The following is a 26,485-nucleotide window of genomic DNA, read 5'->3' as shown; positions in this document are numbered from 1 at the left end:
CAGATGCTGTTGAACCCAAACTCCCACCAACCCATCTGGCATAGCCAGTGGTTGTGTTTTATGGGAGTTGTACTCCAACAATATCAGTAGGTTCACAGGATCCCCATTCCCATATTAAATGCTTCTTATGCACATGTTTACACAAGTGTATAAGCACAGTCTTCTAGACTCCACTTCTTCTTTTTTTTAACATCAGACAAACAATTTAACCATTCAGAGTTTCTTTAACTTTCTTCTATACTTTGGTTTTGTTTTGACTTCCTCCATCAGAAAACAGGCAAGTGACCTTTTGAAATATGACATAGCAACTAGTTTGGACTTGCTTTTCAAAACATCTCTGCTTATTCTGCCATGTAGAACTACTGCTTGCAGGCTTTTTTAAATATATAGTCACGATCCTAAAACTGTCTTGGATTATTATGTGCATTTAACATTTAGTATTTGTGTCTTGTAGAGCACTGTATCACAGGGAAGCCTTTCCCAAGCAAACAGTAAAATTCTGTTCTTTTTATTTTTTAAAGTGCACTTCGGTTTAAAAGTTTTAGTGCAGCACATTAATCTGGGGGTGAGTGAACATCTACATCAGGAATAAGAGGGAAATAAATATCTAAATTGGGATCTACTGCCCCTTTGGATCCTGCCGCCTCACCTCATAGGTGGATTTAGGTGAGCATGACCTGTTTGGTCATACTGGGTGTGTTGCCATAGGGGCACCACAACTGTTATGTAGAATGGAAGGTGAGAGATGGTTTGGGGCACCGCATTTTGGTATTGCACAGGGTGCCACTGAAATTTGAAACCCCAAGGTCTGCAACTGCTCACCTGACCTCCTGGATGGGCTGGTCCGGATGGTATGTACAGGAGAGATTGGAGTCCTACAAAGGGAAAAGTGAGCGATTTCTTCACTAGAAAAAGAGGGCCTCATACATACAGGCCTCAAACAAAGACTAGCATCCACTGATGTGATTGCCTGCATAAAGAAAGTTGTGAGGCTTTGGGCTTTTCACAAGTCGCCACAGAGTCTGGATCTGAGATGGAAATGAGGGCTAAAGCCAGAAAACATGGATGGAGGGCTAGGAATGAAGTACCAGATCAGAGTCAGGGATGAGAGTTTTAGTCGCACACAGGATGGAAGTCAAATTCACCTTACTTCACTTCATCAAATATAATGATGGAGTGGAGCAAGGTGAAGCAGTGCAGGCTGAGGCAAAGCAAGTGCAAAGGATGGAAAAGCAGGTGTGCTACCCAATGGAATGACTTAAGACTGCCTAATAATAATAATATAATTTATTTATACCCCGCCCATCTGGCTGGGTTTCCCCAGCCACTCTGGGCGGCTTCCAACAGAATATTAAAATACAATAATCTATTAAACATTAAAAGCTTCCCTAAACAAGACTGCCAAACCAGCCTAGAAGGAGCTGTCAGGCTGTGGCGCTAGTTGACAGTGTTCAGGCTACTACTTACAGCCCTATGGTGCCTGGTCTTGTCTGTCTGTCTGTCTGCCTGCCTGCCCGTCTGTCTGTCTGTCTGATAGTACTGGTGCAGGAGATAGGCTGGTTGCCAGAGGGGGCCCATTCAAAACACTCCCTGTCCACCAACCCCAGGCACTTTTGCTTGGGAATCAAATAGCTAGCTAGCTGAAGGCCCTCTTCCAAGCACAAACTATGTAACCCAACAATCCCATTTATTATGGAAAGCCCAGAACAAAAGGGTAGATTGGCACACTGGTGTACTTGCTATTACTGCTACTATTTATAGCACTATGGTTCATGCTTTTCTTTGTAACTGCAGTGTGGTTAACAAGAGTTTGACAAGGTTGCTGTTGTGAGAAGAAATGAAAAATAAAGTTCCTTCTTGTGATAGGAATTTGGATTTTGAGTCATATGGGTAATAAATGAAAGTGTGAAAGACACCAACGAAATGTGGCCTATTCAAAATTAGTCACCCCTTTTTGAGTTTTAGCCACACTTTCATATATGGCTAAAGACTAATAAATGAATTTCACTCTTCCATTGTGTTTATACATAAAGAAGTGGGCAATGTAATTCAAGTTAGTGATTATGAGGAAAGAAATGTGGTCTCAGCTGACACAAGATACCCTAAATCCAATGTACACTTTCAAAGTAAATCAGAATAACAGATTTGTCCATTGTATTGTATCTGCAATCAGTATTTTTCAATGAGGGAAGTTTTGTATTTTGTATGTTACATGTTATTTAAGCTGCAAAAGCAAAGTTTCAGGTGCATAAGCAAAATTAATTTACTGAATTTACTGAAAATAAAATGTTGCAAAAAAAGTTACTAGGAAGAAATTACAAGAATTTTATGCATGCAGAATGAGTAAAAAAACCCCAAACCCATTCCAAAGTAGCTATGTTGTAAATAGGTTTGAAAATATTATCAGTTGTCACCCAGTAATCGTGCTACATAATAACCAAACTAGTAACAGTTCTTAAAGTTGTGTTTACAAGGCCTTGAGCAGAAATTCATTCAACAACTACTGTACTGTATTCAGAAGAACTAGAAAATGCTTAGCATGGTGATGGATGGGTCCTGGAAAATGAGAGCAGATAATTTATTTATTTTTAAACACCATGTAGCTTTTAAGAACATAGAGTATTCAGATAGGGCACAGATTTTATTAAAAGAAAATTCAGAAATACGCAATCTGTTTGTATCCAATAATTACGTGTATTTTATTTTCTTGATTTTTAGGCATCCGGTCATGGGACACGAACCTTATTGAATGCAACTTGGATCAAGAACTTAAGCTTTTTGTGTCTCGCCATTCGGCTCGATTCTCTCCAGATGTGCGGGGTAGGTTTTATTTTTCTGTCTTTACCCATAAACAGCATAAAAGAATGTAGAAATACTTACTGGCATAATGGAGAATGATTTCAGTTTAATTCATTAAACTATTATTTCCCCCTATGGCAAAACAAGCCTTTTGGATAATGTGTGTTCATATAGATAGAATTATTCGTGGCTCTTCTGTTAAAAATAACACCACACAGTGGATATAAACATGGGATCACAGCCATAGTCTGTAATTCAAACATGCTTGCAAGGAAGTAAGTCTCATTGAACTCAGGGGGATTTAATTCCCTGGAAATATTCCTAGTTGGCCAAAAATCCTTGTAAACATCTATGCTGTGTATCATAATTTGCACATGGGTTCTGTTTCTGGACAAACATTTTTGCAGAGTTCTACATTTTCCTCATATACTCCCTTCTGTGCAATAATAGTGCAAAGAAAGCCCCACTGAATTGAATGGTGCTTACTCTCAGGTAACTGGGGTTAGCACTTTCGCCTAAACTGTAACTCTGCATATAGTTACATTTAAAATAATTGTAACTCTGCCATATTAGTTACATTTAATTGGGCAGAGTGCTTAAGTGGTTATAGATTGACATGGAAATTTGAATAAGCAAATAGTACTTAATGGGCATCCAAGGCATTAGCATTTTTTTTGCTGCTGCATCATGTTAGGCTTGTGGTCTGCTAAGACTCCTAGATCATTTACACATGTACTCAGGTGTCCTCCATCTTATATTTGTGCAGCTGGTTCTTCCTGCCCAAGTGTAGAACCTTACATTTGTCCCTATTGAAATTCATTTTGTTAGTTTGGGCCCTGATATAAATATAAATTAAACACATTCTGGGAGAGAGAGAGAGAGAGAGAGAGAGAGAGAGAGAAGGAGAAGGTTCCGTCTCAAATCGGCTCTTCTGCATTCCTTTCCTGATCCAGTTCTCTTCATAAGACTCCTGTAAGGAGGGAAAGTGTTGTGTTAAGTGGCTAACACTTACCTGGGTTGTCTATATGCTCAGGTTTATAAATAAAATGCTAGCAAGTCTTCACTCACACTCAGGATAACATTTAGTAACTCTTAAGTCTACCCATGGAGCTTAGTGAACCTGCCCGTAAGCTGAAGTGACCTTCTGAAAGGTCCTGCCAAAACCTTTAGGAATATCACTCCCTTGTTGGAAAGTGTTGGGGTGTTTATCAAGCTGAACTTGCTTGTTTTGGTCTAGTCCAGGCATGGCCAAACTTGGCCCTCCAGATGTTTTGGGACTACAACTCCCATCATCCCTAGCTAACAGGACCAGTGGTCAGGGATGATGGGAATTGTAGTTCCAAAACATCTGGAGGGCCAAGTTTGGCCATGCCTGGACTCTAGTCCCACTTAGTTAGGGGTAGAGCAATCATAACCCCTGATACACATTGCTGAAAAGGAATTATTGGGGTGCTGGCTTCATTGCTGCAGTTGTCCCTGCTGCACCTGCTTAAAGTGTGGTGATGTTACTGCTGACAGCGTCAATCCCTGCAGCAGCTGTCATAAGACCTCAAAAGCAGATATTTTAGGGCAGGGTGGTGGTGTGCTGTGGTGTTGACTCTGTTTGATTCAAAGGTGGTCCATACCTGACGAGGAGATGAATCCAGGCTGCTATGCTAGTCTGTAGCTGGCAGGGCAAAAAACAAAGCTTGATCCAATCAGTGGAGGAGCCTGCTGCTCCATTCTACCCCAGCCTTGGATTAGGACTGTTCTCCTAGTCACAATGAATTAGTGCCAGTGTACACATGCAGCAGAATTAGGCAGTAGAAATGGGCTGCATTGCTTCAGGCAGTGGTCTTCCCTTTCAAAATAATCTTCAGAATTATTTTAGATATACTTCCTGCTGCGTAGACTTTCTACTTGCAGGAGATTTCTTTAATGTAGGGAAGCAGTGTGAGTCTGCTCCTGAAGTCTGAAGAGGTAGAGTCACTTCTACCATCTTAGTCTGTTATATGCATAGACTTCAGCCTTACTCTTAGAGGTGACCTGTTCAGGTAAGGATCAACACAGAATACTTTGGTGGGAGGAAAAACAGCCTCTCTGTAACTGTAGAACTTGAACAAAAACTTATTGTCTTACAAAAAATAAGTAGCAATATAGGCAAGCTTATAATGAGCTACTTCTTGGATCCTGTAGAATGCTAGGACTGGCTATCACCAATAACATTCTTATTATTCTTTTCTGTCTTGCACTGCATAGTATTCTGGACTGGCCTGGATCCATCCTAAGGATATATATGGTGACAACGCCAAATTTAGGATTAGGTTTTAAGAAACACCACGTGGTTGATTCAAAGCTATATGCCTTTCTGCTCAGTGGGAAGCTAATGTACAAAGGGTTTGTCTCCTTTCAGATTCCATGCTAGTTGTATAGCGCATATACTGTAGTAGAATTGGGAAGTACCTTCAGATGTGGAGCTCAGTGTATACATCCAGGTGTGTGCATTGAAGCCACCGGATTGGATGTGAAATTGGAGAAATCACTGCAGCAAATGTCTCACTTTGATCAAAGGCTGTTAAGTCTCTTAACGTGGCCAGTGTGTTTGATAGCTTCATTCAAGAACTAAAATAATGCAAATCCTCCTTTTCAAATGAATAAAGCAGGATTATATTATCTTTTGAATGGAAAGATTTGGTGTACTCTAGGAAATATTTTCCAGGAACAATATTTTTGGTCTAGACTTGTATGCTTAATCTGTCATTGTGTCGGATTACAGTTTAATTGCATGTGACTAATTCATCACCACCTTTATGGCGTGCAGTTGTGGATATGTTTCATGAACTGCAATATTTGAACAAAATGCTGGAAAGCAATGTTCCAGGCGTGGAAAGCAATCTGTCTTAAACCTGAAACCCCTAAGAATTACTTTAAAAAAAACACAACAAGGTTCATTTTCAAGACACTAAAAATTACCATTATAGGATGCATCTGTGTTTATCCTAGCTGCATAGTTAAAAATGCAGTCTGCCTTGTACATTTGCCCATTTCATTGTCTCTGTGGGCCTTTGTTCTTCCATTCCTTACAATGCCAAGCCAAGGATGCTTCTGTGACCGTAGTCACAATAGGCAGTGAAACCCTGTAAGATGGAGGCACCTAAGCCTCATGATACACAAAGTAGAGTTTCACTTCACGAGATTATAGTACCCTTGCTGTTTAAGACGAACTGAAGTTAAACAACAAATTTTGCACTGGTGTCTGCATTGTGTACTTTATGTTAAACAAATGAGATGTCTAATTAATGGTTGCTATGACAACAAAGAAACCCAAATGTCATAATGCAGTGGTAAGCAGCTTGTTCAGGGAGCCGAGTCAGTGTGATGCTTCCATTTGCAGCAGAAGGGCAAAAAGGATGCCTACCACAATAAATGCAGTCTTGCTGTATCCAACCCATGCCCCATGTTCCATCCTTGAAAGTGTCCAAGAGCAGAAACGACAAGGGAAAAGAACTGATGAAGGATTAATGGAGAATTAAACCAATGTTCATGGTGGAATCCAGCTGATGCCAATGGAAAGGGCTTTTGATGTAGCATACATATCTAATAACAGAAGAGGAGTAGGGGGCATTTGCCAATTCACTTTTTTCTCTACAACCCTTCTACCTTGTTTGGTGAATTCCTCAACTCTCTGGAGTCTATTTTTAGATTGTGCTGGGGGTTTCAAGGGAAATCAGAAAAGGCCTCCCTTCTTCTGTTAAAGGAGGTATCCAAAGGAACAAAAGCCCTTCAGTGAGCATAAGTGCATCAACTGGCTTCTACCCCCATGTTTTTACCAATCTGTTTCACGATACCTTGAAAGGAGGAGGTATAATTGCAGTTCTATACACATTTACTTGGAGAGTAAGTCCTGTTGAATTCAGTGAGGCTTTAATGGCCCCATGGAAAAGACTATATGTTGAAGTCATCAATATTCCAATATTAATTCTTTGATTAATATATTTATACCCTTTCATTATCCCACAACACTATGTTTCAAAGAACACTTTCTTAATTATTAGCAGGCATTTCCATGTTAAACTTTGAGCTTTGTTTGCTCTCTACTTCTAATATTACATGGAGTGATGAACCGATTAGGAATGGAGACTGCACAAGCCTGAGTTGTAACTGAATGGCCATTTCAGTCTTAATACTTGTGCTGCTTCACAACTGGATAGTTGTGGCATGCTAGTATTCACGGGCTAAGCATTTGATCTTGTGTACTTTTCATTTTAGCTCCTTAAAATAAATCACAAAGCATGTGCATGCCACTGGATTATCGGACACGGTGTATTTTAACATAATAGGGAAATATTGGGTGTAGTTCAAGCAGTGCTGGTTTCCATCCAGTTTCATTAGTATACTCACAAGGTGCATGTGGAAGTCTGTGCAGAATAGAGAGCTGCAACCACTGGAATGTAGCGAGAACAGCTGTGCATTCCAAAGAGGTTTTATGTTTTATAGCAGTGGATAGGAAGGAGTAGCTGCAAGCATAGAGCTGTAGTTATTTACCTTCCTTTTCCTCCATTCCTTGCAATGGTTTGTTCTCTGCCAGCTGACTTGGAGCACTGTGAAGCAATATTGTGAAATAATGGTTTAAATGCATTCCAGCTTTGTCATCTTGCTTTGCGAAAACATTTAACATTTTCGAAGGATAGCTAGCATGCATTGCTATGAATCTGCCCACTTACTGCATCCAACATTTGAGACTCTGCTTTGTGTTCTGGCAGTTTTAGAGGGGTGACTGGAAGGTACACAAGAACATTTGTGGCTCCCAGACTGTGGATCACCCTCCTCTGGGAGGTTTGGTTGGATCCCTCTCTTATGACCATCACCAGATCTATTGTTGACCTTCTTATTTTTTTTATTTGATAGCTTCTGAACTTCTCTTCCCTTTGCGGTCATTTTTGTTTTGTTATGCTGACTTGCATCTACAGTGGTACCTCAGGTTACATATGCTTCAGGTTACATAAGCTTCAGGTTACAGACTCTGCTAACCCAGAAATAGTGCTTCAGGTTAAGAACTTTGCTTCAGGATGAGAACAGAAATTATGCTCCGGTGGAGCGGCAGCAGCAGGAGGCCCCATTAGCTAAAGTGGTGCTTCAGGTTAAGAACAGTTTCAGGTTAAGAGCGGACCTCAGGAATGAATTAAGTACTTAACCTGCGGTACCACTGTACATCTCTTACCCCTCTTGTTTTTATTATGCTGGTTTGTTAAATTTTGTAATTGTAAGTGAATCCCACTTTTGAGGGGGTAGTTGTTAGGATTGATAGATGAGGTTTTATATTTGGGGGGAAATTTTAAAAAACGAATGTGAAGTTTTAATACTATTTACTTTATTTATTAAATTTATGTCCTGCCCTTCCTCCCGTAGGTGCTCATAGTAGATATACTGTGGTGCGAAGAAAATTGAATACCCCATGGCACAGCGGTTTTGCAAATTTGCAGAGTTAAAGCTGCTTCAAAAACTGAAGCAGCTATACAACTATTTCATTAAACTCATAAGGAGCAGTCTTAAGATTTATGATTGCAGAAGAGTGTTATTTCTGGAATAACTCATAAGAGTGGATCATAATGGCTTGGCAGATCTTTGGATTATTCCACTCTGACTCCCCTAATTGACTGAAATCTTCAATGCACATCTTTATACTTTCTCTTGGAGAGAAAGAAAATGGTGACTAGGAGACAGAGGTTAGATTCATTTAGCTGATTCATGCCGATGGAGCCTTCCTTAGTTTTCTCTATGGAGGCGTTGCTGTTAGCAACTGTACCAAAGCATCGCTATCTGTAGCTACACAGTAACAATGAGTTGGGGAAAACAGATGTCTTAAAAGTTCCCTGGATTGTGTTCCTTCTGTGGGGTGTGGGGAAGCCCAATGATTTCACCAACTGTAAGTAGCATTAAAACTGAATGTGTTTCAAAGAAGCAAAGTAGAATATGTGCTGTTTCAAACCTGGTTTCTGTATTGTGCACCCTCTGACCACAGTGCTGGCCTTTAAAGTAAAATAGCTTTCTGGATACATGAGCTAAAACGTTCGATGCTGAAAAAGAGAGCAACAAAGTCTCCCCCCCCCCCCCAAAAAAGGTTATTGACTTGAGGACACTGCAAATATAATGCATTTCCAGTATGGAATGAAGTTTGATGTAGGAAAAAGTTTGGCATTCATAGGATGAATTCCCCCATATTTCAATTTCACCTTGAGTGCACATAGTGATTTCTATGCAGAAAACATGTAAAACTTTGAGAACCACTTCTGTGCTGAACTAATAATGAAAACCAATAACATGCACTCTTGCATGCTAAAAAACTAAAATTTCTGTGGTGCCCTCCTTCCCTTGATGGCCTAAGCATGTGCTTATTTTTTCTTTACGGTTAATCCAGCCCTGATTATGCAGCAGCTAAAAGGTGGCAGGAGGAGGCAAGGCTCGTAAAAAAACAAATCCCAGGGTCTGGGCATTCCAAGGGTGGTGGCTGCCTTAAATACAGTACTGGCATCCACAAGAGTCCCAGTAGATTCTGGAACTCGGAAGCTTCTGTTTATTTTTTCTCTATAGAATTGGTAATCAGATCTGACTAAATAACTTTCACCTTAACTTTCTGAAGATTTTTGTTGTACACCTTTTAAATGTTTTAGCCTTCTGAAAGATATATTAGGAGAGTCCTAAAAGCCCATTTGCTCTAATGTGTCTGAAGACAGGATTTAGCAGTCTGCTAATTTAATATTACTCATAATCATTTGTCCTAGTCTATTGAATTTTTTAAGTTGTCATTATCAGTTTTAAGCTGCAGCGCTCCAATTTCTGAGAAGTTCATTAAGACTTAAAAAGATTTAAATATTCTTCAATAGGTAATAAGGAGCCTTCAAATTTAGCACTTATTAAAAACTTACAATTGTAATATTTTACTGTCCGCATTTTTTGGCTAATTATATTTATTTTTAAAAGATTTTTTAAGGGGGAAGGTTTCATGTAGAAACAAAACAGATCTTGTGCAAACCTTAGCACAGTTTGGTTATTTGTGTATGGCACAGTAATTAAGTCTTACACGGTATCTCCTTGGAGGTGAATCACAGCATGATTCCAAAATCACATATAGAGTTTGTGGCTCCTCCATTTGTATTCATAAAGAGACCCAAGTGGGAATGGCTGCTTTGCCCCTAACAACTCCCCCCTCCCCATTAAACCCTGTAATTACATCAAGAATTATAATTTGTCTTTGGCTTCAGTGGGATAATGTCATTGCATGTCAAGTTGGGGATTATCAAGTGGAAGGAGACCGTGCTGACATTGTCATTTTATGTTAAATAGGAGAATCTGATTTTAATTCATCTCATAATGATTCAGTAGAGTATAGCCATTTACTAGGCAAGTTAATAGGGGCATCTATATAATAACCCTTTACCACCAATTACAAGCAAGACAGGAGACACAAAAGTATTTCTATAGAATCATTAGTTCAATAAATAGGAGTAGCTTTGTTTCAGCTGTTACACTACATGGTACAGTCTGAGAATTTAGGAATCTAATGCTTAAAGTCAGTGACCCCATTTATCCTCAACTTTACAAATGAATGAATAAATAAATGAACAGAATATAAAAAGGGTTGCAAATTGTGGAGTTAGGGTTCTTTTAAAAAGTTTGCTTCCCCTGCCTAAGAAACCATTATTAACATTTAAAATGGGTAACAAACTTGATGTGCTTCTTGCTTCTTTTCTTTTCTTCTCCATCAATTGATCCCTGCCATTCTTACCAATGCTACAATCTACTGAGCTCCCAATCCTTCAGTCCCAGAAAGATGGAATAAAAGCAAGTCACTCTTGCATCTCTACCACGTATGAATGAGAAAACTAGCCTCTCCACTGACTCATAGCAATGAACTGCCAGAAAGCTGCAGCACATTTGGGATGATTATCTTCCAAGTTGGCTATCAGAATGGCTTACTTTGTACCATCAAACAAATCTTATTTGCTTTGCGGTTTTCTTTTTTATCAAATTCTGTAATTTCAAAGCATGACAGCTTTATAGGAATTAGGCATCCTCATTTTAGATAATTGGTTAGGTTTATGTTGTTGGTTGGTTGGTTATTTTACAACTAATTGTCCATGTTTGGAGCAAGAAATAACATTAAAATACAGTAAACAATGTTTCATTTGAATAAAACTTCAATGTTACGGATAGTTTAAGAGAGAAAGAGAGATCAGATTATGCTGACCCAAGGCTCCTTATAGTCAGCATCTTCCTTTCAGCCAAAAAAGGGCCCCTCACAAAGGGTCACACCCAAATACAAAATTCAAATACAAAAAAAAATAGCACTCACACCAAAAATATGCAGCAAAGTCTTAATATTAAAGGAAACATTAAAAGCCAAATATTAAAAGCATTGGTGTTTCTGATTAAAAGGGCAGTCCCTGCTCCTGCCAACCTAGCAGTTCGAAAGCACGTCAAAGTGCAAGTAGATAAATAGGTACCATTCCGGCGGGAAGGTAAACAGTGTTTCCGTGTGCTGCTCTGGTTCGCCAGAAGCGGCTTAGTCATGCTGGCCACATGACCTGGAAGCTGTACGCCGGCTCCCTCAGCCAATAAAGCGAGATGAGCACCGCAACCCCAGAGTCGGCCACGACTGGACCTAGTGGTCAGGGGTCCCTTTACCTTTACCCTGCAAAGATACCAAAGAGAGCAAGAGTAAATCTTTAGGGAGCAACTCCTCTTTTTCAGGGTCCCAGGCAGGATGGACCGGGCAGGTAGAAAAGCTTAACCCCTTGATGGTTCAAGTGCAATCACTCCCCTGTAGCAATGCCTCTAACAACAGCCATTGAAATACTTTAGGGAAGTCCACAATAATGTCTTTCCTCCATTGTTTTGACCCTCTTCAAGTGGCATTCATACAGCCTCTAGACTGGAAATGATGGCTAATAACTGTTGACAACTCATTTTCTATGTGTTTTTATTAATCCCTCTTAAAGCCATCTAAGTCAGTGGCAGGGCAGTGAATTTTCCCAAGTTAATTATATGCTATCTGAAAAAGTACTTTCTTTTTGGATGCCATACTTTCTTTTTGCACCATACTATTAATAAATGTCAGTCATATTCTGCTTTAATTATGTTAATTTCTCTCCCCCCAAAAAACTAGTTTTTCAAAGGGAAGATCTTCCTTCTCTGTACATTTTTCTAACTTTATGGTACCCCTTTGAAATGCTGGCTATCAGAATTGCACACAGTACTCCAAATGTGACTGGTTAATATTATGATTTTGATTGTTTTTTGCTTGCTTTGAACTTGTGGATTGCTTCTACAATAAAAAAGTGCGTAAGGTAATGTGCAATAGAAGTTAATGCCTGCTTTTTAACCAGTAGCTGGCACTAAAAAAAGTTGTTATTCACAACCACTTGCTTATAAAAGTTTAATTGTATTCCCACTTAAACTTCTGCATATGAATACTACTAATGCTGAATATATTAAATGTTTATTAACAGTTTCCATGCCTGTTTTTTCTAAAAAAAGTAAATTTGACCACAAAAGCACCAGTCATTAAATATCATCGAAAACTGGCTTTCTAAAATTTTAGAATCGTTATCGTCCCTGCTGTTATTATTAGAATGTAAAAAAAAATAACATCAGCTAAAACACTTCCTTTGTGTTCTGATACAAAAACTATATTTTTCGGCATATACCCAGCAATAAGGTATGAAATACATTTGACAGAAACCAAAAGGCCTTGCCCAAGTCCCTGTGAGCAGAATCCCCTAAGCATTTTAGATTCTGAGCAATGCCTATTTTTCAGAGATTGTGCTCCTGTGGAGACAGGGGGAAATGTCATGTAATTCTTGACTTGGTCTGGGAAGAAAACCTTACTCAAACATGACGGTCTTGGGTGGCATTCAATTGAATACAGGTTGATCCTTGAAGGGAAATCCTGGGTGCGGGAGGAAAAATGCAGGCTTTAGCCTGAATCATGAGAGGAAGAGGTGCATGCAACCCCAGTCCTTCTCACTGTCTTCACTGCTGCCATCAAGTGGGTATATTTATTTCCTAGCTACATCCACCAAACATCCCGACATCTGTAATGTACTTACTGACCCTGCCAGCTCTCTGTACTAGGTGGTGTGGTGAAACAATTTGCCGTGAGGTGAATAACAAGGCCTCAGACAGCAGTATGCCAGAACAAATGTAGCTTTTGGAAAGGTTTTTGTAAGGCAGACAGTTGAATATTTTCAGGAGGAGGAAACCCTAATTTTAAAATGGTTTGAACAGTTAAACTCTCAATGTTCAGCTTTGTCTGCTCCAGGAGTCAATAGATTCACTGTAGCTCTTGGCATCTTCCTTCTGATTTTGGCTCTCCTTTCTCTGTTTGGTTATACTTGCATACACCATTTTCACACACACCCTCAAACTCTTGGCCCTTATGTGTCGGGCTAAACTTGACTCTAGTACTCAGAAATACTGTATCAGTCACCCGGTGCAGGAATGGGCGGAGGTTGTGGCACAACATCTCCTCCTTTGCAGCTGACCGTTGGCTCTGGCCCCAGCCTGCTGTGGGGAATGACTAGATTGACATGTGCAGTTCCTCTATGCAAGGACTAAGTAGCTGTGTATTGTGCTCAGGTTTTAACTGCTGCTGTACTTGATTTGAGTGTGAGTATTAAATTGCGTTATGTTGTTCTTGTTTTTTAATTGTAAACTGCCTTGGGGACGTGTTATGTATTGAAAGACTGATTTTCAATTTTTTAAAAATATAAATAATCAAATTACCTTTATATCTTCATTTCTACTGAGAATCTATTGGTAAGGTTGTGCAGATGTTTCAAAATTAGCTGAATATGTGCTCAAACCCATTTGCTCATTCTTGGTTACGAGGCTCTGCATCCACACTAGTCTGAGACTAGAGCTGAGTCCGCAGTGTGTTAATTCCATATATGGGTAATTTTGGGGTTTTATTCCAGTTCTGTATTTTTTAAAAAAAATATTCATCTGTTTTTAACTAATATGCACATAACATATTCTGCAGTGATCGTGATTTACTGAGCTGCTATGTCAAAGGAAAAGAAATCTGTGTTCAGTTACTTTTCCTCCACCCCGTGCTTTTAGTTCTAGTAGTCTTGGCAGTTGGTAAGTGGCTTTGCAATGCTGATACTCCTCTCTACAATCTAAAAGGTTTGTGCAAAGCAAAACCCATGATGAAATACGGGCTGCTGTCTACTCAAGTTTCACTTCACAAAGGAATTGGATGCTTTTAAGCATTGCCATGTCTCTCTGCAAGTACCGTATGTGGTTTTTTGTTGTTTCTGGAATCTGTTTGCAAGTCCTTAAAAAAAAAACAACCAAAAAAACCCAACAACCCAGAACTGCTTACAGGGTAAAAGTTAAACCCATGCAGAGACAAAATAGATGGGTATTCTTATTAAAAGCCCAGGTGGGCTTATTTGCCTGGTGTCACCTTCAACTCCTGGGGCTGATGAGATTGACTAGCATTTGGCTTTTGTCACCTCTGATTTGCCAGGCGCACACGCCACCGCCCAACATTGATGCATATTTTATGGCTGAGGGTTAATTAGAACACTATAAAGCTGAAGTAGAGGAGGTTGATTTAAATTCCATCTGTGTGGATTATGATGTAGCGGGGTGCATTAGCATGCAGACAGAGTTTCTATACGTATCTTTCAAATGACAAGTGACTTGAAGGCACATCACAATCTGGCAGATCTGCTGTGTGTTATAGAGCTGGCCCACACCTTCATATTAGCACAATTTAATTAGGCAAGAAAGTGCTCCATATCTCTTAAGAGACAAGATGAAATGATAAATCAATATTCCTTCCAAAGGTTCTTTCAAGTAGAAAGTATGGCTTTCTAAGTAAACAGGTTTTCTCGTTTGTAAAGAAAAGAAAAAAGATGCTAAATATGCTTATTCCTAACAGTTAAACATTCTTTGTCCAGTACCAAGTATTAGAATAGATTTGCTTTGTGGCATTATATTGTCATTTCCATTTCCATTATGTTCTTACGTCATGCTGTTTTAGTGTAATATTCAAGCTTGAATAAAGGCAGTGTTTTATTTACAGAGGCTACATGCCATTAGTTTTCTTGAGCTAATAACCACTGTATAAATACCAGAATGTTATGAAAATGATGGGCATTTATCTTAACTAACAAATGGACATTTTTGGCATCATTCTCATCTAGCTGGTTCCGATGACTTTCAAAATTGTAACATCTTGCTAATGTACTTAATAAATAAAATGTGATAGTCTGCATGTAGCTGGCTGTTGGGTATTGCACAAGGTCCTCTGAACATTATTTGCTTATGGAGACAGCCTTGTAGTTTACTCCCAGATAACGTGTGCTTGGTAGGTGAATAAGCTATACATTAAGGCAAAAACAAACAAACACCTGAACCACATATTAATAGCCAACTTGCATTTCCAATTTATCCAGCCATTGCAAAGTGGTAATGGGAAGGGACAGTTTGTAGGGGAGAATTGGTGGGTGGGAGAAGGAAGTTATTCTACTCCTTGCCACTTTCCCCACTCAATCCCTCCCGCTTCCTACCCACACCCCCAAACTGGGAGTTCTTCCAAGCAGTGTTGGTCTTTTGTATACACTGATCTGCTGGTACCTGGTCTCTGGGTGTGAAGCAATGCACATGGTGCTCTTGATCAGGATGAAGTGTCAAGATGTACAGGATGACAAAATGGGCTCCACCAACTATTGATCTTGTAGCAGCCACAATGAACTGAGTTAGACCAATTCTTGGTGATCTGAGACACATTTTACTGGACATAGTTACAGAATATCAATGTCTGTGCATGGGCTTGGGCCAAAATTACTTTCTTTGTTTCCTGTTAGAGTTGGGCCAAAATTACTTGCTTTTTCCCCTGTTTCCAGTGAACTTTGTGAGTGTTGAGAAGAGCCACCCATTTCTGGCACTTTTTGTATTGCTTTGATGCTGTCCTATCGACTGCCTCTTTTCTTCTTTGTTGTCCTTAGTCAAGTATGTGCTCACTGAAGTTTTATCTATTTGACTGTGGTTATCCAGATAGTTTTGTCCATGATGTCATGATGTTCTGTTCTAGTATGGTGATGCCATGGATGCCACGGATGCTTAGAAACAAAATCATTTGAGTCACACCACAGTCACTTTGAATGCAGTCATTCCAATTCCCTTTTTGTAAGACTTATATTTAATGCTGTCAAAGCATGTATCTCACCATTGATTTAAGTATTCATCCCTTAAGTTTTATAATGGATGAGTACAGTTCAGGCATAGGCAAACTTGTCCCTCCTGACCACTGGTCCTGTTAGCTAGGGATGATGGGAGTTGTAGTCCCAAAACATCTGGAGGGCCGAGTTTGCCTATTCCTGGTATAGTTTCTTCTGTGGAGAAGTTCCCAGTGGAAATGCTAGCAGCTCCCAAGAATTGGCATTACTTAGCTGGAGAAGAAAGCATTTGTTATCCAGACCTACTGGAAAACAATAACAAAATGAAATGGAATACAGTTATTTTACTGTATGAAGGAGCATAAGGGTTTCTTGGAAAAATTAGCAGTCACCTGTCATTCCATTGTGTGTGCTATTTTTGACTGATGGTGATCTTAAAAGCTTGCTGAATATTTTTTTCCTAAGTAGGTTAAAGTCTTGCCAGTGCTGACACTTTGTCGTCTGACGGGGTACAATTTATGAAAATAATTACATAGTCATATATAAATTGGCAAATGGGAAGTTACACATCTAAAACAACACTTTATATATGCTACAGTCAAATCAAATCTGATATTTCCCAAGAAGATTAAAAGCTCTTTGCTCAAAGTAACAGTTGAATATTTCTGACTTTGGGTGCAGAAGTGGTTGCTGTAAGGAGAGTCTGTAATAAATCTGTTTCTTATCACATTAATGGAATGTCTATAAAATTGATTGATTGTCTTTCTGATTGAAAAAAGGCACACACACATAAAAAAGAAAAAGTAACCACTCTTCTGTTTAAAAGCACAAGAGAATAAAAATGAATTTACACTGTGCTTGAACTCTGAGAAGGCTAAGATGGTCATTTGTTATATTACATTTATATCTGAACTTTTCTTCCACGAAGCTCAAAGCAACTTCCATAGCTCGATTCTTGTTCTAATCTCACAACAACCCTGTGAGGTACATTAGGCCAATGGCTGGGTGTGGATTTGAACCTGGATCTCTCTTGTCCTAGGCAGTGCTTCATTTACAGAGGCTACATGCCATAGGGTAGCCAACATGGTGCCCTCCAGATATTGTGGACTACAACTCTCATCACCCTTGGCTTTTGGCCTTGGTGGCCGCGGATGATGGGAGTTCTAGTCTAAAACATCTGAAGGGCACCATGTTGGTTACCCCTGCTCTGTCCACTACACCAAACTCGTTGTCCTTGGAAGATGATGCCAAACCTGTGGGCGCTACAAGATTTCACGTCATGTAGGAAACAGTTTCAGCAACTTTCTCCCTGCAGAAGACCTTAAAGAATGAGGGCGTTCATACAACAGGAGACACTCACTTAGGTAATATAGCATCATGTGGACTAATATAGCCACAGATGATACTGTTTTAGTATTGTTTGACTGTCTTCTCCATCTCCAATATAATAACTTTTTCTGCCTGCCTCCCTTGCCCATGAATTGAGGGTAATGGTGCTGGATTATCATTTAAAATGGAAAGGGGAAGACAAGACATTTCATTTTTGAAGAGGAATTAAAATAAGTGGAATGTTAATAAAGGCAGTCTGTAGTATAGGTGCAGAAGACGTCACTGTAAGCAGTTCTATATTAGACATGTGGTACTGAAGACAAGCCCTGTTCAGCCAATCCATATTGAAAGTACTAGTATTATGCTACAGGGATAGCAGGTACTTACTACACAATTTGAATACAGTAATTGTACCTCAGCATGACATTTAGGGATGTGAATTCTAATATTGCCCAAGGGCTTAAATTCAGATTAATGCAGTACATCTACTTTTGAAATACTGCTTTCTCTCATTAAAATAAACTAATTCGAGACCCACAGCAACGCTCACATTTTCTTTGTTAAGACTTCAAAAGTGCCTGAAAGGTATTTTTACCGTAATGTGTGGCTTCAGATTTATAAACCCAGGTTGAATGTCTTGCCATTTTGTAACGAAACTCCTATTCCCTTTTCAGCTATTTTTTGTTGAAATTGAAAGCAGTTGTTCAGAGTCTGAAAGTTTTTGTATGATAAGGGAGCATTACTCATACGATGAGATCATCTCAAAAGTGATTTTTTTTGCCAACTCTGAAATGAAAAAGGAATTCTGTCCTCCTCTTAACCTCTCACCTTTCTCTGAATTATTTAGCTTAACTGGATAGCTCAATTGGTAGAGCATGAAAATCTTAATCTCAGGGTTGTGGGTTTGAGCTCCATGTTTGGCAAAAAGATTCTGGCTTTGCAGGGGGTTGGACTAGATGACTCTCGTGTTCCCTTCCAACTCTATAATTCTATGACTTTATGAAAACAGAAACTGTACCCTATTGTACATCAGAAAAGGAATGCCTTTGCTGTGTGTCATAACATTTGGGTGCTGTTGGGCTTGAATTGCTCCCTTGTTGTTCCATTATCTCTTTGCTGCTGTTCATTTCATTGCTGCTCTTGATATGAATGTGTCCTTCCTGGATTGTTGAAGATTTCTATATTATAGCGCTATATGTGTGTACAGGTGACTCTGCAATTACACTTGTGCATCTTGTGCAAACTTGTTTGGCAGCAAACAATGAAGACGGCAGCTGTACTCTGTCAGGATTTTAGCTTACTGAATGGTTACTTGTTTCTTTCTTGAGTTGAGCAGAAAAATCACTGCTAACACCCTCACCTAGTTTATATAAAACAGGTCCTCATGATATCGCAGACTTTGATTGATATCTAAATCAATTTGAATTTGAATACTGGCATCAATGGGTTCTGTTTTGCCTCGGAAATTATCATACCAGCAAGATTCATTTTCACTCCATTTGATTTTAACAGGATGACCAAGTGCTTTGAAAAATAACACTACATATGCTATATCACACCTGACAAAAATAATACACACACTTTCTCTATACAGTGGTACCTCAGGTTAAGTACTTCATTCGTTCTGGAGGTCTGTTCTTAACCTGAAACTGTTCTTAACCTGAAGCACCACTTTAACTAATGGGACCTCCTGCTGCTGCTGCGCCACCGCTGCACGATTTCTGTTCTTATCCCGAAGCAAAGTTCTTAACCTGAAGCACTATTTCTGGGTTAGCGGAGTATGTAACCTGAAGTGTATGTAACCTGAAGCGTCTGTAACCTGAGGTACCACTGTACAGTGGTACCTTGAGTTACAAAAACCTCAGGTTACAAACGCTTCAGGTTACAAACTCCGCTAACCTGGAAGAGTTACCTCAAGTTGAGAACTTTGCCCCACGATGAGAACGGAAATCATGTGCTGGAGGCGCAGTGGCAGCAAGAGGCCCCATTAGCAAAAGCACATCTCTAGTTAAGAACAGTTTCAGGTTAAGAACGGACCTCCGGAACAAATTAAGTTCATAATTACAGGTACCACTGTACTTAAAATCTTGGTAAATTAAAATTAAAATGAAGCAACATGTAGGAAAATCATGATCCTCTGTGGCTGCTAGATCACAGAGGAGCCAAGTGAAGCCCCAGTAAAACTTGTTTGCCTTGATTCCAGTAGGATGCTGGCAAATTATTCAGCATTCCTCTGGGGCACAGTCTTCAGTGCCACCCATGCTGTTGGCCTTGTCTGTTAATTGACCTCAGGGGGCTGGAATAAATATGAGCAGATAGTTTGTGATATCTTGATGCAAGCTTTTTCCTCAGTTGACAAACATTCCAAGGGGAATATCTTGAACCTCTTGGTACAGTTTTGAATTTAATGGCTCTTTCTTACTTAAACACAGTGGGAGACTAGATGACCAAATAGGGCAAATAATATTTCTTCTCTAAATTGCAGCAAACAGTTGGTCCCTCATTCTTTTCTCTTAACAGATAGGTAGCCGTGTTGGTCTGCCATAGTCAAAACAAAAAAATTCCTTCCAGTAGCACCTTAAAGACCAACTAAGTTAGTTCTTGGTATGAGCTTTCGTGTGCAAGCACACTTCTTCAGATACACGTGTATCTGAAGAAGTGTGCTTGCACACGAAAGCTCATACCAAGAACTAACTTAGTTGGTCTTTAAGGTGCTACTGGAAGGAATTTTTTTGTCTTTTCTCTTAAGTAGCTGCTGGATGATAATGATTACAAGAGATTTCTAATCATTACATCCAAGAAATGGCATCACCTCACCACCCAACATGTAGAGTGTTTAGCTGGCAGTCCTAAGTGGAGAAAGGAAGAGAAAACCACAGGGAACTAATGTATTAGAGAAGCTTCTGTGAACACCTATTCACTGCTTTTTATTGTTATTGATCCCCACACCCTTTTGTCTGGATATGCCAACTTTGCACCTAGGTAATAGGCTGCTATTGTTGTGTGCAAGCACATTTCTTGTGGGGAAAAGGACCCTTTCATTTCTCTAAAGCCCCTCAAGGGAAAACTTCCAGTCTACTATAGGGGGCTTTTTTCACACAAGGAAGCAATCTGTTCTATGAGTTTGGTACAAGAAACGTCTTTCTGCGGCTAGAATCTTTGGCGCACTTGTTTGAGAATAAATCACTTAATTTGTATGATAATGTGTACAAATATTTTGATTGGTCATTGATCCCAATGCTACAAGTATTTAGGTGCAGCTCAGGGAAGCAGATTGGGATATACAGGATTATTATTATTATTATTTTAAATTTATTACTGCCCTTTTTCAAAGATCTTCTTATCAGGACAAGTTAATTGTTGTTTACTGTTGTAACAATTGTTTTCTCAAAATTTATCTTCTGTACCATGAAAATAAATAATAACAGTATTAAAAAATAAAACACAAGTAAATAATTAAACCATAACAACAAAACAATAACTCCCCCTCCTTGTTTGTTTCAGAATGTTGCTTATGGAAAGCAACAACTAATGAACTGTTACATTTAAAATAAAGAAAGAAAGAAAGCTAAATGTATTATGAAAGTTAATTTTTGAACAAACACAAGTATTTGTCTTATAAATGAGCAAGTCTGATTCCCCCTGATATATGCATTACTGTAAAGAATACTGATGTTTTTTCTTCAATTATATATTCAATGCCTGACATTGCTAAGTTAACAAAGAAGGCTATGCAGAAGCTATATTGCAGCTTTTGACAGTAATACCATAGACATCTGATGCTCTCTGAACCTTTTCTAGTAAAAGATTATCCAGGATCTCAGTGGAGTTTTTTAAACCCCAAGATGCTGTCAAGAAACGATATTATAGCTAAATAGGGTATCTATGCACATTTAATATTTCTTTTTTTTTTTTACTAAGCTATAGCCCTAAAGGAGAAAGCATTGAAACAAAATTCTCAGAAACCTTATGTATTGCCTTTGATATTAATGAACTGACACTTTCAGTAAAAATTGTGCTAGAGACATTTTCAGAAAAAAATTCTAAATGCACTTAGGGCTGCTACACTTGGTTTGCCAGTACGGAAATCTTGGTATACTTAGTTTGTGCCATTTGTGAATAGTACCCATTTAAATTTTCTCTTTTTTTCAATAAAATGCCCATCGGTCTTAGTGGAGACTGACTGGAAGTTCGCAACAACAGGAAAAATGAAATTATGCATATATTTTATTGCTTGTGGCGTATGAATATGCTCCAACACACAATTTGAGTGTTACAGGTTTAAGAGCTGCAGGTTTCATTCTTGAAACAAACATGGATATACAATTGCAGCACTGAACCCCTTTACTCATCTTCACTTCTTTGCATGCTGCTTAGAGGTCTAATTATGAGGCCTAATTTGTTACTGGGACGCGGGTGGCGCTGTGGGTAAAACCTCAGTGCCTAGGACTTGCTGATCGTAAGGTCGGCGGTTCGAATCCCCGTGGCGGGGTGAGCTCCCGTCGTTCGGTCCCAGCTCCTGCCCACCTAGCAGTTTGAAAGCACCCCTAAGTGCAAGTAGATAAATAGGTACCGCTTTATAGCGGGAAGGTAAACGGCGTTTCCGTGTGCGGCACTGGTCCTGGCTCGCCAGTTGCAGCTTTGTCATGCTGGCCACGTGACCCGGAAGTGTCTTTGGACGGCGCCGGCTCCCGGCCTCTTGAGCGAGATGAGCGCGCAACCCTAGAGTCGGTCAAGACTGGCCCGTACGGGCAGGGGTACCTTTACCTTTAATTTGTTACTAGAGTCCTTTCAGTCATCATTAAATAACTTGGAGGCCTGAAAGTGCTCTCATGTCATCTTCACAGAGCTTTGTGGTTAGTGTAACCTGGCTTCAGTTTTTTCCCCTGTTATATGAAATAATAGTGTGTATATTCAACACTCAATCCACATTGGATCCCCAAATAGTTCACATGTCTTTTTTGGATTTCTGTGCTGATAGCCTATAACAGCAACAGATTCTTCTTTAGGCAGAAACTTTGTGAAAGTGGATTCAGAAGGTGCCACCCACTACTATTCTTGAAAAAGAGACACAGGGTCAGTCTTCAACAGCAGCTGCACATGAGCTATGTATACATAAAGCATGAATCTTGTGGGGCGAAATGCATGGATACAATTTGAAAGGATTTTGGATTTCAGACTTAATAGACTGACGTTGCCTAGACTGACATGGAAGCATATCTATTTGAAAATACAGTAGCTCAGAAGATGGTTCAGAATGACTTCTCTTCAGATTGTATGCTACAGATTACATTTCACCATTTGGCCAATATGTTTCTGTGAGAGATAAATCAAAAGAGTTTGTATTTCTTTTATCCATGAGGAAAGGTTTCTGTTCTTTCCTCTGGCGTCATGTTATCTAGTAAAACAAACACAGCATTTGGACCCAATAAATATCTGCATTTTATTGTGGGCCTGCCATTTTTTGGTTATATGAGTGAGTGTCATCCTATATTCACTTTCTCTTTGATTAACAAGCCACTTTTTTGCTTAATTATTTATTATTTAAATGTTTTGCCAGTTTTTTGTTTTTGTTTATTGGCCAAGACCTGTTATTAGCTCTCATTCTGCATGAGATTAGGTTGCAACAACTAGACCAAATATGGCAACTTAATTTTGCTTGTAGTAAGGACACAACAGAATTCCATAGGATAACTCAATGAAATTTCATTCCTTCCCTCTGGCATTCAGGAAGGGTAATTTCCTTAAGAAGTACAGCAAACCACAGAGGGCAATATCTCTGTGTGCCAGAGTAGAACAAATAGGATTAAGTTGTACTGTAGAGGCTTTTTCAACCTGCATGACTGAACACTACTTTCACAGGTTTGAAAGAACCAGTGGATTGTAACGGGAAAGAAAACATGGCAAATGTTCCTCTTTGTAAAGTACAAAAACTATGACACCGGTTTTTAGATGCTAGGTGTCAACTTTGAAATGCAAATTGTTACAGTAATGTACTAAAAGGTTTAATACTTAGGTCTATGCAATTTAGAGCCCCAAATCCTCCTTTACATATTAGCGTATTTCATTTTCTAAGAGTTAGGAAAGGGTAAGCTAATAAGGAAGTAAAATGGGCTATAAATGCTATATTGGATTTATTTAACAGAACACTTATTTAAGAGAACACAAGGAACATCCCTTACAGCAGCCTTGAAATGATGACATATGAAAAAAGCTTGTTTCCCATTTTGGTCTCTTGAACACTCTGAATGATCAGTGCAGAAATACAGTGGTACCTCTAGATACGAACGGGATCCGTTCTGCGCATGCACGTGACATCATTTTGAGCGCCTGCGCATGCGCAAGCGGCGAAACCTGGAAGTAACAAGATCCATTACTTCCGGGTTGCCACTGAGCACAACTCGAATGCACTCAACTCGAAGTGTATTCAACCCGAGGTATGACTGTACTTCAATGACCAGGATAATTCTTCCACATTCTGCTAGAATTGAAATAAAATATTTGGTAGCATGAGTTCTGATAACACAGCTATGTACCAGGTCACATAGAACATTTAAACCTAATACAGTGGTACCTCAAGTTACAGACGCTTCAGGTTATGTGATTTCGGGTTGCGCACCGTGCCAAACCTGGAAGTACCGGAACGGGTTTCGGCGCTCGTGCATGCGCAAAAACACTAAATCACACTTTGCGCATGCGTAGAAGCGCCGAATCATGACCCGTGCATGCACAGACGCGGCGCTGCGGGTTGCGAATGTGCTTCCTGCACAGATCACGTTCTCAACCCAAGGTTCCACTGTAGAAAGTGTTGGGTGTGGTTTTATTATAGGGTTGCCATACTGGACATAGCTGGGAATTGGCCATTGGAAACATTGTCTGGGTGGAAATAGCTGAAATGTCTGGGGAAATCCGGACATATGGCAACCCAGGTTGGCAGTGTCATTTTTTTTACATTTCCCCTTAGAAAATGGCAGGGGTTGGGTTGCCAGCCTTCACATCATGTTTGTAGGCATATCTGTAACACAGAATTGGTCTGCGGCCTGGTGCATGAAACCAGCTTCCCATAGAGTACATCCATGGTGGGTCCTGCCATCTTCTATTCTGTGGACATCAATGGGATAGTGAAAAAATGGCTAAACATGATAGTCAGATAAAAGAAGATATCTGAGGCAGATAAATATCTAATCAGCCATGTTAACATAACTAGAGATGGATTATTCAAATTCAGCCAGAGTTTTCTTTTTAAATAAGTCAAATGTTGAGAACATTTTGCTGTTAGCCTACACAGCAAATAGAAAACACACTATGCAATTTCCTTAGAACTGTTATAAGCAAATGCTTAAAGTCTATGTAATACAGTTTTAGATTCTAAAATACATTTCCTTCAGACACCAGTTTGCATTTCACTAAAACTGACTAGCATGCCTCTTCTTTCTAAGAAGTCTACCTATAGTCCTCATTTGGTATTAGAAATTGCTTAGGTGAGCGGTTTGGCTGAAACCAAATATTGGAAAATGCAAATAAGTGATCCCATGTATTTCTAAGCAAGTCAGAAAATCAATTTATAATGTTCTGTAAGCACTGAGAGAGGAAGCCTTTATAAATATATTAAAAAGATGAGAAACCTTCTGGGGCTTTATGATATATTATTTATACAGCATGAAGCCAAGTGTTTCAGTATGAGAAAGCAGCAAAGAGGTATATGAAACTGAATTTTTAAAGACTGGATTGCGACTGACAAAAAGAAAAAGACAATGCTTAAATGGAATGTTGAGAAGAAGATGCAGGTGTTGCTGGTTTTGATTGTGATAATATCCCTCCCTACATTTTTAACTGAATTGACACAAAATGAAGTTTGCCAGGCAATTTTGTTTGGAATTCTGGAGACAAGCCATTTTAGTGACATCTTCATGCCAGATATTTACCAGTGCAACCTTATCGAATGTGTATTCGGACCCGCAAGCCATAATTTCCCCAGATAACCATAATACACTTGCAGTGAAACACACTGTGTATCATATTTTACGTAAACAAAGTAAGGTGGCATATTTTATTGCTCTATTATATTTTAGGGTAGTGTGTGTGTGTTTTTTTAATATTTTTTATTAACCGGCCAATCAAATCAAATTAAATCACATCACATAAATTCCGAATTACAAAGCCGAATTTTAAATTTTGTTGGGGGGACCCATATTTCAAGATCCGAAGGGGGATTCTGATCATCTTCTTGCTACTGCGTTAATGTCCAAATCATTCCAAATCAGTCCAAACAGAGTTCATAATTCTATCCAGTCTTATCTTGCTGTTTCCACATCACATCTTGTTTATATATTTTCTCTTTTTTCTTTATGATCTCTTCTGATAGTTTCCTTAAGCTGATAAACACCAATAATAATAATAATCCTGTGTGAATTTTCCGTTCTTCCATTCCTCAAATCGCTCTTTCTATCTCACAAAGCTGTCGCTCTTAAGTCCCTCTGAGGAGTTTCACCCACAATATATAAACAGCTCTATTTCTCTCTTTCTCCTCCCAGACTCAAGACCTCCGACAGAACTTCCCAATATGGCGACGGCATTTTTAACTGCGTCATTCCCAAGCTCTTATACATTCCTCGCTCTTCTTAAAACATGCTTTGGTTCGAAAGTTTATCTCCACACAGCCTTAAATCCACAGCTTAAGTCCTTATAATGACATTTCTGACTCGTGACTCGTGAGGGGAGGGGATTCTTGTTAATCACATAAGAAAAGAAAGGAAAGTTTTTTTTCCCCCTCCCCCATCAGTCATTTGCCATACCGTGTCTTGGTGTATCTTCTCATGTTTTATTCTTGTCTTGTTTTATCAGAGATCTCTTCTATAGCAGTCTTTACTCCCCTCCTTCCTTGAAATATGTGCATTCCTTCATCCAAATTGTTTTCTTTTGAAGTTCTAGCAGCTAGTGGCGCGAATCAGGGACGGCGTCCAGGAGTGCCAGAATCCCACAGGAGGGCTTTGTGCCTAGTGCCCCCATCCCCACAAGTTCAGGGGTGGTATAGGGCACAGCAGGCAAAGGCAGTCCCCCCCACCGTCCTGGGGGGGGGGTTAGGGAGGCTAATTATTCCCATCATAGCCTCCAAATTACCTCGTGTGGGTCGGAGAGATGTTATTGTCAGCCATCTTCCGATGCGCCCCCTAGTAGCCCCAGGGTAG

General features: G+C 39.5%; 1 protein-coding gene across 1 annotated transcript in view; it reads left to right on the top strand.

Annotated features, from left to right (window-relative positions):
- Window positions 1-26,485, top strand: part of MAP1B (microtubule associated protein 1B) — a 70,157-nt gene that overhangs the window by 6,332 nt on the left and 37,340 nt on the right. The window contains exon 2 of the mRNA XM_080972195.1: window positions 2,719-2,820. Coding sequence (XP_080828321.1) covers window positions 2,719-2,820 — 102 coding nt within the window. The remainder of the gene's footprint in view (window positions 1-2,718; window positions 2,821-26,485) is intronic.

This window comes from Podarcis pityusensis (assembly GCF_964106645.2).
Source record: "Podarcis pityusensis genome assembly, chromosome: 11".
In the NCBI taxonomy this organism is placed as follows: Eukaryota; Metazoa; Chordata; class Lepidosauria; order Squamata; family Lacertidae; genus Podarcis; species Podarcis pityusensis.
The sequence above is the reverse complement of the archived record's forward strand: the minus strand, read 5'-3'. Positions and strand labels throughout refer to the sequence as shown.